The sequence below is a fragment of the Schistocerca gregaria genome, chromosome 8, assembly GCF_023897955.1.
Source record: "Schistocerca gregaria isolate iqSchGreg1 chromosome 8, iqSchGreg1.2, whole genome shotgun sequence".
NCBI lineage: Eukaryota > Metazoa > Arthropoda > Insecta > Orthoptera > Acrididae > Schistocerca > Schistocerca gregaria.
Window position 1 is genome coordinate 426,548,553 of NC_064927.1, and position 18,202 is coordinate 426,566,754.

The 18,202-nt window shown below is 44.9% G+C and overlaps 1 protein-coding gene across 1 annotated transcript in view; it reads right to left on the bottom strand.

Annotated features, from left to right (window-relative positions):
* The window catches only part of LOC126284165 (dentin sialophosphoprotein-like), a 90,518-nt gene that overhangs the window by 14,423 nt on the left and 57,893 nt on the right, over positions 1 to 18,202 (bottom strand). The window contains exon 4 of the mRNA XM_049982892.1: positions 3,587 to 6,454. Coding sequence (XP_049838849.1) covers positions 3,604 to 6,454 — 2,851 coding nt within the window. The 3' untranslated portion in view covers positions 3,587 to 3,603. The remainder of the gene's footprint in view (positions 1 to 3,586; positions 6,455 to 18,202) is intronic.

An 18,202-nucleotide genomic window follows, 5' to 3' on the forward strand; every position in this document is an offset into this window, starting at 1 on the left:
TGCAACCTGTGCAAGCCTCTTGTACAATTAATGTAACAAACATCCATCTGAAGCTGCTTATCGTACATAAATAATGGTCCCCGTCTACGATTTCTATTCACCTGCGCTTCCCCCATTACGGGATTGACGATCCCGTGGTGCATCAGGTTGTGTCCTGAACCTTCTTTTAGTCAGTTACGCAGTCTATCAATAAAATCTTAAGCATTGTTCTAAAGCATCATTTTTCAAAACCTTGTATTCTCTAACTGCCTTAACTGCTTATCATCCGCATTTCACCTCTGTACAAGGCCACATTCCAGACAAATACTTCCAAAGGAGACTTCCTAACATATTTCTATTCGGTGACAGCAAATTCCTCTTTTTCAGTATAACTTTCCTTGTTATAGAAACTCTGACTTTAAACATCCTCTCTACTTCGGACATCATCAGTTATTTTAGCTGCTCAAATAGCAGTGCTTGCTTACTACTTCTAGTGTCTTATTTCCTAATACAAATCCCTTAGCAACGCCTGTTTTAAAATATGTACTGCACTCGCGCAGGATAACATTTCTCAGTACGGAAGACCTCCTACTATGAAATATCAGACGGAACGCCCGGCGGAAGATGTGTTTGGAGCGGCCGCTTTGTGAGAGTTTAGCCGAGTTTTCGAGTGCTGGCCAGGTGGACGTATGAGGTGTCTACGTGGCGCATCTGTCAAACTGCGACGTGACCGGAAGTTACACTACCCTGGTCGGTTAAGCACACGCAATGCTAGTTTTTGTGGCATTCACTCGTCTGTTCGTATTGAAGTTCCACGTCCTGGTCGCTCAGGCAGGCGCTACGCTACGTTTTGTAGCATTTTACTTGTCTTCTTGTATCGTGGCGGCTATATAAGATAGAGAGTAGCCCTACGTAAAGAGAGCAAAGAGCGAAACATGCTGATACCCACATCACCTCCGTACTTCTTACACGAAGGAATCATTCAGTCACTAAAAAGATATGCAACAGTTTTCTCCTATAAAGTTGATTGCATCAGTCATCTTCTGTAATAATAACTGCATCTCATTGAAATAGCCTACAGAGGTCATCGACACTTTGAAAAACTTGATGAGGCTCATCTCACCATGCATTTACACTAAACATCGGCAACTACACGACTTCTCTGCAGTTCACACTTAAGTGCCTGGCAGAGGCACCTTCAGACTATTTCTCTACCCTTCGTACATCCATGTTTAAATTGGATGAAGATGGGACACAGCTGGTTTAATTTTTATTAATAATGAAATTCCTCCATTTGTACTTAAGATTTCATATTTATTTTGCTACTAGTTTCGACGTTGCGTCAACGCCCGTACACTTTGATGAAATCAGTTATGTGTGGCTCAGTCTAGAAGTCTACAGTGAGGCCAACACGTGCTCCACGTGGATGGCAGGCTTTAACTCCATCCCGCCATCCCGCCATCCATGCGGAGCTTGTGTTGGTCTCACTGTAGACTTCTAGACTGAGCCACTCACAACTGACTTCATCAAAGTGTACGGACCTGAAGATGGCATTGACGCAACGTCGAAACTAGTAGCGAAGCAAATATAAAATCTTAAGTACAGCTGGAAGAATTTCATTTTTAATAAAAACATTTCTCTACCGTCCCACTCTCTAACAGCGCGTGGGAAAAATGAACATTAAATCTTTCTGTATGAGTTTTTATTTCTCTTATGTTATTAAAATGATCATTTGTCCCTAAGTAGGTTGGCAGCAATGAATATTTTCACATTCAGCAGTGAATGGCGCTGATAGAAATTTCGTGAAAAAGTGTTGCCACAACGTAAAACATCTTTGTTTTAATGATTGCTACCCAACTCGTTCATCATATGTGTGGCAATCTCTCCCCTATTTGATGGAAATATAAAACTAGCTGCCTTTGTTTTCAACTTTTTCGACGTCCTCCGTCAATCCTATCTGGTAAGGATCCCATACCGCACACCCGTACTCTAACAGAGGATGACCAAGCATAGTGTAGGCAGTTTCTTCAGTAAACCTATCGCATCTTCTAATTGTCCTTCCAATAAAATGAAGTCTTTGGTTTGGCTTCCCAGCCGCATTACCTATATGGTAGTTCCAATTTAACTTGTCAGTATGCTATACTTCATTACAAACACAGGCAACTGAAATACTTATTTACTTCATAAACTGGTTTTCGAATCTTTTTCGGCTCATCTTCAGATGGTGCACAACATGATACACGACTATTTCGAAGTGTAATTCTGATTGCTGCCTTGCGACAGTATGCGCGGCGTTTTTGTTAATATCCATCTATCAGCTGACTATTTCAAACCGTAATTCTGGTTGCTGACTGCTGGCTGTCTTTCTTGTTGATATCCATCTGTCAGCTTCCATTGTGATGTACAGTTGGTAACAACACATCGCTCACTTTTCACGCGATATGTACCGGTATGTATGTACACCGTAGTTATGAAACTTAGCAAGCACCCAGCATGCGCTGTATAACTATTGCTTCTTGTAGAAGAAACATATATTTGTACAAATTTAATTAAAGATATCTGTTTAACTAAGTTAGGCAGTTATGCATAGTAGCTTGGCAGTACACGCTAAAAATGGCGTTACTCACCACACACAATAATATAAGAGAATTTAATTTACATGTGTATATTTCTGAACTAGTTAACTTGGTTAAAGTACAGAAATATGTTCCTTAGCTTGGCAGTACATGCTAAAAATGGCGTTACTCACCACACACAATAATATAAGAGAATTTAATTTACATGTGTATATTTCTATACCAGTTAACTTGGTTAAAGTACAGAAATATGTTCCACAAGCGGAAAGTGGAGACAAATTCACATAATAATCTCGTCTTCTTTGCATCAAATATAGTATATTTTAAGTGTAATCTGCAATACTGCATAAATGAAAAATCAGCTGACCGCATTTTCTTTGATTATGACCGAACTACAAGTAGTTCTACAAGTTTATAAGACATGTACCAAATTAATCAGAGCACAAGAGATTCATTTCAAACATATACAAAAAATTTAATGCGTATCATCAGCGTTTTAGTTCCACTGAGTGTGGCACGAGTACCGACTATCTTACATCACAGGAAAAAATGGGAAAAACTAAAGGAAGGATAGTAGAATATTGGGAAAGGAAAAGGACTTTAAGAAGGGAGGAGTATAAGTAGGAAGACAGGATTTATGACATGAGGAAAGAAAGGAACGAAGGCAAGAAATAAAGGTAGGAAAGAATGCTGCATTGTAACTTATCACAGCAAACAGCTCGACAGGAACCTTTGTTTAATGTGATGGAACCCTCCCCCTACTGGTCGCAAGTGATTTGTGCAATCACGGAAAAAATTAAACAAATGCGGCCAGACTGGAATTTTAACTTTGCTTGTCCCATGTACATACCCAGTGAATTTAACACAGCACCAGCTCAATTCATATTGAAGAGGAAAAATGAAAACTAATGAAGATCCCTGTTGACGAAAAGAAACTTATTGAGGTGATTTCATTATAAATAACTCACATATTAAGGTACAACTGAGTCCAGGTGTCTGGTGTCTAGGAAAGAAATATAAAATTTACTCACGTTATTGATGCGTGCTATTAGAATATAGCCTCATGCTGCTGTTGGTCTATTTTATGCAAGCGATTATTCTGATCGTACTGATAGCCTTCAAGGAACTCGTCTGGCTCATGGGACTGCTGGTAGAGGTCCGCATCGTTCCCAAAGTGGCTTTGCTGATATTGTTGCAAGTCCTGATTACTGATGGGAAACTGTTCCTTCTCATATTGCTGTACAATCTGTTCTGAACCCGGTTCTTGATACTGCTGATACCGATCATGACTATTGCCTTCAGTATCGTCTTGGTGTGCTTGCTGTTCTAACTCGTCTGAGTCGAAGATATTGCTCTGCTGGTACTGCTGCTGGTCATCGCTAGAATAAGATTGATCTTGTTTCTGAGGATACAAACTGAGGTGTTCAAAATCTGAGTCAACATGTTGTTGGTTCTGCTGTTGAACGTGATCGTTGTTTTGGGTTTCACCGAGTTGATATTGTTGCAGATCATCTTCAGAATCTAAAGACTGCTCTTGGTGTGTGTTCTGGCTAAGTTCAGAATCAGAATCTAATTGTTGCTGCGTCTGTTGCAGAATCTGATCTTCGTCCTGTTGATATTGTTGCAGATTTTCTCTGGAATCTGAAGACTGCTCTTGTTGCGTATGCTGGCTAAGTTCAAAATCAGAATCAGATTCTTTCTGTGTTTGTTGTAAATCTTGTTCTTCGTTGAGAGTACCACTTTGTTGATATTGCTGTAGATTTTCCCCAGAGTCTGCAAATTGATCTTGTTGTATATGCTGGCTTAGTTGCGAATCAGAAACTAATTCCTGCTGTTTCTGTTGTAGGACTTGGTCTTCTATTGATGTATCAGTCTGTTGATATTGTTGCAAATTGTCTCCAGTATCGGAAGACTGATCCTGCTGTGTAAGCTGATTGAGTTGTTCAGAATCAGAATCTAATTCTTGCTGTATCTGTTGTAGGTCTCCGTTTGATGCATCGGAATCAGAATCTAATTCTTGCTGTATCTGTTGTAGGTCTCCGTTTGATGCATCGGTCTGTTGGTACTGTTGCAGATTGTCTCCAGAATCAGAAGACTGATCTTGCTGTGTATGCTGATTGAGTTGTGCAGTATCAGAATCTAATTCTTGCTGTATCTGTTGTAGGTCTCCGTTTGATGCATCGCTCTGTTGATATTGTTGCAGATTGTCTCCAGAATCGGAAGATTGATCTTGCTGTGTATGCTGACTGAGTTGTTCAGAATCAGAATCTAATTCTTGCTGTATCTGTTGTAGGTCTCCGTTTGATGCATCGCTCTGTTGATACTGTTGCAGGTTGTCTCCAGAATCGGAAGATTGATCCTGATGTGAATGCTGACTGATTTGTTCATTATCAGAATTTAGTTCTTGCTGCGTCTGTTGTAGCTCTCCACCTGATGCATCGGTCTCTTGATACTGTTGCAGATTGTCTCCAGGATCAGAAGATTGATCCTGCTGTGAATGCTGACTGATTTGTTCATTATCAGAATTTTGTTCTTGCTGCGTCTGCTGTAGGTCTCCATTTGATGTATCGGTCTGCTGATATTGTTGCAAATCGTCTCCAGAATCGGAAGATTGATCTTGCTGTGTATGCTGACTGAGTTGTTCAGAATCAGAATCTAATTCTTGCTGTATCTGTTGTAGGTCTCCGTTTGATGCATCGCTCTGTTGATACTGTTGCAGATTGTCTCCAGAATCGGAAGATTGATCTTGCTGTGTATGCTGACTGAGTTGTTCAGAATCAGAATCTAATTCTTGCTGTATCTGTTGTAGGTCTCCGTTTGATGCATCGCTCTGTTGATACTGTTGCAGATTGTCTCCAGAATCGGAAGATTGATCCTGCTGTGAATGCTGACTGATTTGTTCATTATCAGAATTTAGTTCCTGCTGCGTCTGCTGTAGGTCTCCATTTGATGTATCGGTCTGCTGATACTGCTGCAAATCGTCTCCAGAATCGGAAGATTGATCTTGCTGTGTATGCTGACTGAGTTGTTCAGAATCAGAATCTAATTCTTGCTGTATCTGTTGTAGGTCTCCGTTTGATGCATCGCTCTGTTGATACTGTTGCAGATTGTCTCCAGAATCGGAAGATTGATCCTGCTGTGAATGCTGACTGATTTGTTCATTATCAGAATTTAGTTCTTGCTGCGTCTGTTGTAGGTCTCCGTCTGATGCATCGGTCTCTTGATACTGTTGCAGATTGTCTCCAGAATCAGAAGATTGATCCTGTTGAATGATTTGTTCATTATCAGAATCTAATTCTTGCTGTGTCTGTTGAAGGTCTTGGTCTTTGTTTGGTGTATCGATCTGTTGATGCTGTTGAAGGACGTCTGCTGTATCTGAAGTTTGGTCTTGCTGTGGATACCAATTAACCTGTTCAGAATACTGATTTTGCAGTGATTGCTGTGCAATTTGATCTGCATCTGATGTCTCACTTTGCTGAGACACCTGAAGACCTTCTCCAGATTCTTGTTGTTCGTTTACTAGTTTACCAGACTGAGGATCTCCATATTGATGAATCTGCTGTACCGCCTGATGGAAGTCTGAACTGGGGTCGTGGTGCTGCTGCTGGTGGCTGTCGTCCAGGTCGTAATCATAGTCCTGCTGGTACAGCTGCCCAGACTGGTCAAACTCGGGCATCTGGTTATGCTGCATCTGCTGCCACATGTCTTGCCTGTCTTTCAGGACATCTCTATACCATGCTGGCAAGCTGTACGCATTTGAACGTTGATGGTGTTGGTACGGCCGCAAAAGATCTCCTATTTCAGAGAAATGATCGCCCGCGAATTTGTGCCCTGGTTCCAGGCTGCCGACTTGTTGGTACTGGTGTCGCACCTGGTCCACGTTCTGCATGTAGTCTCTCCTGTGGACAATGACAAGCGATAAATTTTTAACTAATGTTCATTTCGTAGGTTAAACAAAGGATAGCATGCAAAGACTACAGTATATAGGAGCGTTATTCGGAAAGTAAGGTCCGCTCAGTCGCGAAATGGAAACGACGGCGAATACGGACAAAGTTTTGTGCAGTTGTGTTGGGCCGTGTCTCTAGAGTGCCTGTCGATCGTGTCACGTAGCTCTATGTAGTTGTGAGCACATGGTGAGAAAGTAAAGATGTTCAGGAGAATTATGGGTGCCCACTGAGAAGTTTCGCCTAATTTCATGCAACCCCACATAACGTAAGTGACATGCATTTCCTTCTTCATGATAATTCGTGACCGTGCACTGCGGGGGCAAAGGGGACGCCGCTGCAACGTGTTCGATGAACGTGTTTGTTCGATCTACAACAATAGTGGCCATCAAAATTGCTACACCAAGAAGGAATGCAAACGATAAACGGGTATTCACTGGACAGATATATTATACTAGAACTGACATGTGATTACATTTTAACGCAATTTGGGTGCAGAGATCCTGAGAAATCAATACCCAGAACAACCACCTCTGGCCGTAATAACGGCCTTGATAGGCCTGGGCATGGAGTCGAACAGAGCTTGGATGGTGTGTACAGGTACAGCTGACCACGCGGCTTCAACATCATACCACAGTTCATCAAGAGTAGTGACTGGCGTATTGTGACGAGAAAATTGTTCGGCCACTATTGACCAGACGTTTCCAATTGGTGAGAGATATGGAGAATGTGCTGGCCAGGGCGTCGAACATTTTCTGTATCCAGAAAGGCCCGTACAGGACCTGCAACATGCGGTCGTGCATTATCTTGCTGAAATGTAGGGTTTCGCAGGGATCGAATGAAGGGTAGAGCCATGGGTCGTTACATATCTGAAATGTAACGTCCACTGTTCAAAGTGCCGTCAATGCGAACAAGAGTTGACCGAGACGTGTAGCCAATGGCACCCCATACCATCACGCCGGGTGATACTCCAGTATGGCGATGACGAATACACGCCTCCAATGTGCTTTCACCGCGATGTAGCCAAACACGGATGCAACCATCATGATGCTGCAAACAGAACCTGGATTCATCCGAAAAATGGCGTTTTGCCATTCGTGCACCCAGGTTCGTCGTTGAGTACACCATCGCAGGCGCTCCTGTCTGTGATGCAGCGTCAAGGGTAGCCGCAGCCATGGTCTCAGAGCTGATAGTCCATGCTGAGGCAAACGGCACCGAACTGTTCGTGCAGATGGTTGTTGTCTTGCAACCGTCCCCATCTGTTGACTCAGGGATCGAGACGTGGCTGCACGATCCGTTACAGCCATGCGGATAAGATGACTGTCATCTCGACTGCTAGTGATACGAGGCCGTTGGGATCCAGCACGGTGTTCCGTATTACCCACCGATTCCATATTCTGCTAACAGTCATTGAATCTCGGCCTACGCGAGCAGCAATGTCGCGATAGGATAAACCGCAATCGCGATAGGCTACAATCCGACCTTTATCAAAGTAGGAAATGTGATGGTACGCATTTCTCCTCCTTACACGAGGCATCAGAAAATCGTTTCACGTGGCAATGCCGGTCACCTGCAATTTGTGTATGAGAAATCGGTTGGAAACTTTCCTCATGTCAGCACGTTGTAGGTGTCCCCACCGGCGCTAACCTTGTGTGAATGCTCTGAAAAGCTAATCATTTACATATCACAGCATCTTCTTCCTGTCGGCTAAATTTCACTTCTGTAGCGCGTCATCTTCGCGGTGTAACAATTTTAATGGCCAGTTGTGTATTTCCTTCTTCATTATAATTCGCGACTGTACACTGCAGGGGCAATGAGGAAGTCCCTGCAACGTATTCGATGAAGTTGTTTGCTCGATCTATATATAAGACAGACTTGGCGCCCTCTGATGCTCACCTCTGCTCACATGAAACACTGGCTACAAAGACAACATTTTGGCACCGACAACGAACTGCAAATCAACGCAGAGAATTGAACGAAAGAACAGGCGGCTGTCTTGTATGATGAGGGTATTGGAAAGCTGCTACAATGCTATGACAAACGCCTCAGTCGGAGCGGTAACTATATAAAGAAATAGATGGGAGGTGTAGCAAATTGTTGAAAAAAACCGTTTTTGATTTTAACTGTGCTCTTCTATTTCGCAAGCAATCGGACCTTACTTTCAGAACTCCTGGAAATGGAAAAAAGAACACATTGACACCGGTGTGTCAAACCCACCATACTTGTTCCGGACACTGCGAGAGGGCTGTACAAGCAATGATCACACGCACGGCACAGCAGCCGTCGAATGGCGCTAGCTGCGCAGCATTTGTGCACCGGCGCCGTCAGTGTCAGCCAGTTTGCCGTGGCATACGGAGCTCCATCGCAGTCTTTAACACTGGTAGCATGCCGCGACAGCGTGGACGTGAACCGTATTTTCAGTTGACGGGCTTTGAGCGAGGGAGGCCGGGTGGACGTACCACCGAATTGCTCAACACGTGGGGCGTGAGGTCTCCACAGTACATCGATGTTGTCGCCAGTGGTCGGAGGAAGGTGCACGTACCCGTCGACCTGGGACCGGACCGCAGCGACGCACGGATGGACGCCAAGACCGTAGGATCCTACGCAGTGCCGTAGGGGACCGCACAGCCACTTCTCAGCGAATTAGGGACACTGTTGGTCCTGGGTATGGGCGAGGACCATTCGCAATCGTCTCCATGAAGCTAGGCTACGGTCCCGCACACCGTTAGGCCGTCTTCCGCTCACGCCCCAACATCGTGCAGCCCGCCTCCAGTGGTGTCGCGACAGGCGTGAATGGAGGGACGAATGGAGACGTGTCGTCTTCAGCGATGAGAGTCGCTTCTGCCTTGGTGCCAATGATGGTCGTATGCGTGTTTGGCGCTGTGCAGGTGAGCGCCACAATCAGGACTGCATACGACCGAGGCACACAGGGCCAACACCCGGCATCATGATGTGGGGAGCGATCTCCTACACTGGCCGTACACCTCTGGTGATCGTCGAGGGGACACTGAATAGTGCACGGTACATCCAAACCGTCATCGAACCCATCATTCTACCATTCCTAGACCGGCAAGGGAACTTGCTGTTCCAACAGGACAATGCACGTCCGCATGTATCCCGTGCCACCCAACGTGCTCTAGAAGGTGTAAGTCAACTACCCTGGCCAGCAAGATCTCCGGATCTGTCCCCCATTGAGCATGTTTGGGACTGGATGAAGCGTCGACTCACGCGGTCTGCACGTCCAGCACGAACGCTGGTCCAACTGAGGCGCCAGGTGGAAGTGGCATGGCAAGCCGTTCCACAGGACTACATCCAGCATCTCTACGATCGTCTCCATGGGAGAATAGCTGCCTGCATTGCTGCGAAATGTGGATATACACTGTACTAGTGCCGACATTGTGCATGCTCTGTTGCCTGTGTCTATGTGCCTGTGGTTCTGTCAGTGTGATCATGTGATGTATCTGACCCCAGGAATGTGTCAATAAAGTTTCCGCTTCCTGGGACAATGAATTCACGGTGTTCTTGTTTCAATTTCCAGGAGTGTATTTAAATATGCACAAAAAGTCACATAAGACGTAACACCTCTTTTATTTCGTGAACTGTTCGACGTATCAGAACTAGTTTTCAGCAAACGGTATTGCAGAGACAGTCACGTAATTTTGTTGCAGGTTTTATCTCCTTAACTCGTCCACTAGCCGAGCAACGGAGGTATGCTATTTCCTTTTTTTAAGTGTGATGATACATATTTTTTAAAGACATTCAAATGTTCTTGAAAAAGCGAATACTGAGTAATATAGCAATTGTAAATGATGGTATAATAATTTTTTATGAAAGTATGCGAGAAGTGTTCTCAAATTGAAAGGCAGGCTCCGTCGTCGTATAACGCCTTCCTTCTGTTCATTTGTCTCCTCAGAAGCTGTCCGCTTACACATGTGTATGTACAAATATGTGAAATAATATTCTTCTTATACGCTTGAAGATACAAGACACGCAGGACTCGTAGCCGACCCTGTATGTACGAGGAATAAAGTAGAGCCTAGAGGGAAACACCATAGCACCGTAGGAGTACCCTGTTGCTGCATATATCTACATCTACATAGACACTTCGCACACCACCGTAAGGTGCGTGGCATAGGGTACCCTGCACCACTACTCATTTCCTTTCCTGTTCCACTCGCCAATAGAGCAAGGGAAAAGCTACTGCCAGAATGCCTTCGAATGAGCCCTAATTTCTCGTAGCTTATCTTTGTGGTCCTTACTCGCAGTGTATGTTAGCGGCAATAGAATCGTTCGGCAGTCAGCTTCAAATGTCGGTTCTATAAATTTTCTCGAAAAGAACGTCGCCTTCCCTCCGGGGATTCCCATTTGATTTCCCGAAGCCTCTCCGTGACACTTGCGGTAACAACTCTAGCAGCCCGCCTCTGAATTGCTTCGATGTCTTCTTTCAGTGCGACCTGCTATGGATCCCAAACACTCGAGCAGTACTCGACAATAGGTCGCACCAGCGTCCTATATGCGGTCTCCTTTACCATTCTTTCCTAAAATTCTCCCAATAAACCAAAGTCGACCATGCGCCTTCCCTGCCACAGTTCTCACATGCTCGTTTCATTGCATATCGCTTTGCAACGTTGCGCCTGGATATTTAAGCGACTTGACTGTGTGAAGCAGGACACTAGTAATACAGTATCCGAACATTACAGGTTTGCTTTTCTTACTCGTCCGCATTAACCTACATTTTTCCACATTCAGGGCTTGCTGCCATTCATCAAACAAACTGGAAATTTTGTCGTTTTGTAACTTCCTACAGTCACTCAACTCCGATACTTTACATTACATCACGGCGTCATCAGAAAACAACAGCAGATTACTAACCACACTGTCCGCCAAATAATTTACGTATACAGAGAATAAGAGCGGCCCCATCACACTTCCCTGGTTTACCCTCGGCGGTATACTTGTCTCTGATGAACACTCGCCCTCGAGGACAACGTAATGTGTTTCGTTATTTAACAAGTCTTCGAGCTACTCTCATACCTGTGAACTTGTTGCATATGCTCGTACCTTAGTTAACAGCCTGCAATGGGGCACCGTGTCAAGTGCTTTCCGGAAATCTGGAAATATGGAATCTGCCTGTTGCCCTTCGTCCATTGTTGTCAGTATATCAGGTGAGAAAAGGGCAAGATGAGTTTCGCAACAGCGATGCTTTCTAAAACCATGCTCATTCGTGGACATTAGCTGCTTAGCCTCAAGAAAGTTTGTTATATTCGAACTGAGAATACATTCAAGGATTCTGCAGCAAACAGAAGTTGGGGATATTCGTCTGTAATTTTTCGGTCAGTTCTTTTACCTTTCTTATATACTGGAGTCACGGGCACCTTTTTCCAGTTTCTTGGGACTCTGTGCTGGGCGAGAGATCATGACAGATGCAAGCTAGGTGTGAAGCCAATGCCGTAGGATACTCTTTGCAAAATCGAATTGGGATTCCATCCGGACCTGGTGATTCATTTGCTTTCAAAATTTTCAGTTGTTTCTCTATGTCAGGTACGTCCAGGTATGTCGTCCATATGGGAGTCTGTTCGATGGTGAAATGACTCTATGTTTGTACGATTCCCTTGTGTGAATGATTTCTTCAATGCGAAATTTAAAACTTCGGTTTTCGTTATGTTATCTTCAGCCGCCACATCATACTGATCGACAAGGGACGGAATGGAACCTTTTGGCTCTCTTAACTATTTTACATAGGACCAGAATTTACTCTGGTTCTCTGCCAGATCTTTCGCTAAGGAGCCTGACATGAGAAACCCATTTGATGCTGCATTTACTCGGAGTTTATTGCAGGGAAGTTTGAGTACCATAATTATCAAACGTTATGTCATTGAACTTTTCAAGATCTATTGATCGTAGGTATAAAAGTACATTGCTTCATTAAATAAAGCACACTTGCTTCAAAATTTCGGTTGATACTATATTTAAAATTATCAAACATGCAACAAGATTACTTTTCGATATCTAGAACCATTCGCTAAATGAGAGTCTTCATCTACGTGAGAAATATGGTAATGGAAGTAGACTTGTCAGACACCTGTGCTTGAATAACAATCCTTGAAGTTAACGCAATCTTGTTTCGCGAGACAACATCACTTTACTTCCAGATATTACTATTTAACTTCACCGAGCATATTCACACACTTTTGTATCAACTGCACTGACCTGTTACGGTCCTCGTAGCTGGTCTCTGCGTTGCCTAGATCGCTACCGTCAGGCGTAGTTGGCAAATATACAGTCTGATTAAAGTATCCGAACACCCCACGGCTTGCGGAATTGACCACTAGACGTCACGATGGACGAACCCGCCAGTACGAAAGGAGACGTGGAGTATTTTGTTGACATTATACACTACTGGCCACTAAAACTGCTACACCACCAAGATGACATGCTACAGATGCAAAATTTAACCGACACGAAGAAGATCCTGTGATATGCAAATCATTAGCTTTTCAGAGTATTAACACAAGGTTGGAGCCGGTGGGGACACCTACAACGTGCTGACATGGGGAAAGTTTCCAACCGATTTCTCATACATAAGCAGCAGTTGACGGCTGTTGCCTGGCGAAACGTAGATGTGATGCCTCGTGTAAGGAGGAGAAAGAAATACTAACCTTCATGTTTCCGACTTTGATAAAGGTCGGATTGTGGCCTATATCGACTGCGGTTTATCGTATCGCGACATTGCTGCTCGCGTTGGTCGAGATCCAATGACTGTTAGCAGAATATGGAATCGGTGGGTTCAGGAGGGTAATACGTAACGCCGTGCTGGATCCCAACGGCCTGGTATCACTAGCAGGCGAGATGATAGGCATTTTGTCCGCATGGCTGTAACGGATCGTGCACCCATGTCTCGATCCTTGAGTCAGCAGATGGGGACGTTTGCAAGACAACAACCATGTGCACGAACAGTTCGACGACGCTTTCAGCAGCATGGACTACCAGCTCGGAGACCGTGGCTGCGGTTACCCATGACGCTGCATAACAGACAGGAGCGATGGTCTACTCAACGACGAACCTCGGTGCACGAATGGCAAGATGTCATTTTTTCGGATGAATCCAGGTTCTGTTTACAGCATCATGATGGTCGCATCCGTATTGGCGACATCGCGGTGAACGCACATCGGAAGCATGTAATCGTCGTCGGTATACTGGCGTATCACCCGGCGTGATCGTATGGGGTGCTATTGGTTACACGTCTCAGTCACCTCTAGTTCGTATTGACGGCACTTTGAACAGTGGACGTTTCATTTCAGATGTGTTACGACCCATGGCTCTACCCTTCATTCGATCCCTGCGAAGCCCTACATTTCAGCAGGATAATGCACGACCGCATGTTGCAGCTCCTGTACGTGCCTTTCTGGGTACAGAAAATGTTCGAATGTTGCCCTGGCCAGCACATTCTCCAGATCTCTCACCAACTGAAAACGTCTGGTCAATGGTGGCCGAGCAACTGGCTCGTCACAAATCGCCAGTCAGTATTCTTGTTGAACTGTGGTATCGTGTTGAAGCTGCATGGGCAGCTGTACCTGTACACGCCATCCAAGCTCTGTTTGACTCTATGCCCAGGCGTATCGTGGCCGTTATTACGGCCAGAGGTGGTTTTTCTGGGTACTGATTTCTCAGGATCGATGCACCCAAATTGAGTATATTTTTCCAATGAATACCTGTTTATCACCTGCGTTTCTTCATGGTGTAGCAACTTTAATGGCCAGTAGCGTATGAGCAGTATTAACAGAGGTGGTGAACTTGGAGAGCTCAATGACTTCGCCCTTGGATTAGTCACTGGATGTCATCTAAGTAACAAACCCATCAAGAAAATGTAAAGCCTTCTTAATATGACGGAGTCGACTGCTCACGGAATGATTGTAAAGTGGAAAGGCGTATGAACAGCCACAGCGAAACCAGGCGTACGTCAAGTACTGATAGACAGGGAGCGCTGCAGACGCTGGTTGTAAAAAATCGCATGAAATCTGTGGAAGGAATCACTCGCAAGTTTCGAACGGCCGCGAGCAGTAAACGTAACATTAACACTGTCCGTGGCAAGTTAAAAAGGAATTTGGTACAATGTTCGAGGAGCTCCGTAAAAGTCACTCAGTTCTGCAGTCAGTGTTTAGCGATGCTTCTGGACTGTAGATACCTCGAAACGAGTGTCTTGGAATGATGAATCATGGTATACCCTGTGGCAATCTGCTGGAAGACTCTGGATTTGACAAAGAACGTCTCCCGCCGTCTTATTTAGAGCCAACTGCGACGCAGAGAGAAGATGAGGTTACGGTATGGCGGATATGGTCCCCTTATTACACTTAAGAAAACAATCACTGCGGAAGGACATTAGATATTTTACAGCATTGTGTCGTGCGTACAGTAGAGAAACAGTTCAGAGACGGATGATTCTTTTTATCAGCCTGACACTACACTCTGGCATACAGCAGTATCTGTGAGACAACGATTTGGAGAAAATAACATTCATGAAAATGACTGACCCGTCCAGAGTCTCTATCTGAATCCTATGGGTCACCTTCGGAACGAAACAGAACATCGACTTCGCTGCAAGCCCTATGCCTTCTTAAGTAATAGAACCCAGTACGTTGTCCTCGATGGTGAGTGTTCATCGGAGGTGAGGGTATCATCTGGAGTGCCCCAGGGAAGTGTGGTAGGTCCGCTGTTGTTTTCTATCTGCACAAATGATCTTTTGGATAGGGTGGATAGCAATGTGCGGCTGTTTGCTGAGGATGCTGTGGTGTGCGGGAAGGTGTCGTCATTGAGTGACTGTAGGAGGAGACAAGATGACTTGGGCAGGATTTGTGAGTGGTGTAAAGAATGGCAGCTAACTCTAAATATAGATAAATGTAAATGAATGCAGATGAATAGGAAAAAGAATCCTGTAATGTTTGAATACTCCATTAGTAGTGTAGCGCTTGACACAGTCACGTCGATTAAATATTTGGGCGTAAGATTGCAGAGCGATAAGAAGTTGGACAAGCATGTAATGGCAGTTGTGAGGAAGGCGGATAGTCGTCTTCGGTTCATTGGTAGAATTTTGGAAAGATGAGGTTCATCTCTAAAGGAGGCCGCTTATAAAACACTAATACAATCTATTCTTGAGTACTGCTCGAGCGTTTGGGATCCCTATCAGGTCGGATTGAGGGAGGATATAGAAGCAATTAAGAGGCGGGCTGTTAGATTTGTTACTGGCATGTTTGATCATCACGCGAGTGTTACCGAAATGCTTCAGGAACTCGGATGGGAGTCTCTGGAGGAAAGGAGAACCAGAATTTGAGGCTGACTGCAGTACAGTTTTACTGCCGCCAACTTATATTTCACGGAAAGACCACAAAGATAAGATAAGAGAGATTAGGGCTCGCACAGAGGCATATAGGCAGTCGTTTTTCCCTCGTTCTGCTTGGGAGTGGAACAGGGAGAGAAGATGCTAGTTGTGGTGGGAGACGCTACAGTCTGGAACTGCGCGACCGCTACTGTCGCAGGTTCGAAACCTGCCTTGGGCATGGATGTGTGTGATGTCCTTAGGTTAGTTAGGTTTAATTAGTTCTAAGTTCTACGGGACTGATGACCTCAGCAGTTAAGTCCCATAGTGCTCAGAGCCATTTGAACCATTCATGTGGTACGAGGTACCCTCCGCCACGCACCGTATGGTGGATTGCGGAGTAAGTATGTAGATGTAGATCCAAAATCACTACAAGCTCTGGTTTAGGCTAGTGAGTAAGAGTGGGTTGCCATTCCTCAGCAGACACCTTACTGAAATGACCCCAGCAGAATTGAACCTATCACAAGGGCGGAATGTGCCCACACGCCGTATTACTATTCACCAATAGATGTCCGCATACTTTTGATCAAGTAGTACATTTGCCCCTACCTTCGTACAACTTGTAATGTAAGTGCTGAAACTGTAACGAGCAGTTATAAAACACGTGAAATCTTGGAAGATCAATACAGACGTATCAACTAGTCATCACCTAAATACTCATTGAATCTGACTGAAGGTGGACGAATGAACCATGTGTTATCAGTTTTAATTCAAATGAATTTTTGTTGAGTATGAAGTGACTTGACTATCTCCGACTAATGCAATAGCCGCGCGGAGTGAACGCGCGGTTAGAGGCACTATGACACGGATTCCGGCGCCCATCCAGCCAAAGGTTCGAGTCCTTCCTCGGGTGTGTGTCTTTAGCATAAGTTAGTTTAAGTAGTGTGTAAGTCTAGACACCGATGACTTCAGCATGCATTTGTACATTTGAACTAATGTAGCACCAAAGAACAAATTGTATACAGAGGGAGGTATCCACTGTGGTTTTTACCCTGAAGTGCAAAAGAAACTCATACATGCCTACGTATTCAAATACAGATATATGTAAACAGGCAGAATACGGCGCTGCGGTCGGCAACGCCTATATAAGACAACAAGTGTCTGGCGCAATTAGATCGGTTACTGCTGCTACATTGGCAGGTTATCAAGATTTAAGTGAGTTTGAACGTGATGTTATAGTGGCGCACGAGCGATGGGACGCAGCATCTCCGAGGTAGTGACGAAATGGGGATTATCCCGAACGAGAATATCAGAAATCCGGTAAAACATCAAATGTCCGACATCGCTGCGGCAGGAAAAAGATCCTGCAAGAACGGGACCAACGACAACTGAAGAGAATCGTTCAACGCGACAGGAGTGCAACCCTTCCGTAAATTACTGCAGATTTCAGTGCTGGGCCATCAACAACTGTCAGCGTGTGAACCATTTAACGAAACATCGATATGCGCTTTCGGAGCCGAAGGCGTCGTACTCGTGTTCCCTTTAGCTTTGCGCCTCGCCTGGACCCGTCAGCACTGACACAGGACTTTTGATGACTGGGAAAATATCCCCTGGTCGGACGAGTCTCGTTTCAAATTGTATCTAGCAGGTGGACGTGTACAGGTATGGAGATAACATCATGAATCCATGAAGCCTGCATGTCCGCTAGGTACCGGTCAAGCTGAAGGAGTTGGAAGCAGTTGGAGTGATGTGAGACCCCCTGATGCGTCTACATACGACTCCGAGGGGTGACACGTACGTAAGCATCGTGTATGATCGCCAGCATCCATTCATGTCTATTGTGCATTACGACGGATTTGGGCAATTCCAGCAGGATAATGTGACACGCCAAACGTTCAGAATTGCTACAGAGTGGCTCCAGGAACACTCTTCTGAGTTTAAACGCTTCTGCTAGCTACCAAACTCCCAACATGAACATTATTAATCATATCTGGGATGCCTTGCAACGTGCTGTTCAGAAGAGATCTCCACCCCCTCTTACTTGTACGGACTTAGATGTATGGACAGCCCTGCAGGATTCATGGTGTCAGTTCCCTCCACCACTACTACAGACATTAGTCGAGTGCATTCCACCTCGTCTTGCTTGTGGAGTCCCTTCACGATACCAGGCAGGTGTATCAGATTCTTTGGTCTTTTCAGTGTAGCTGCCCGTCGTCTGGATGAGCCTCGAGCGTCACAGGGCGAGCAAGCGAAGTATACTTAATAGGGACCGGCAGGTAGCCTTGTAAAGGTTGCAAACGAAAGCATGTGCCCTTGCGCACATTCTGAGGTAAAAGTCTGCATGCGCTCATCGAGTGTCTTGGTCGCCAATATTTGTTGCGGCTACAGCA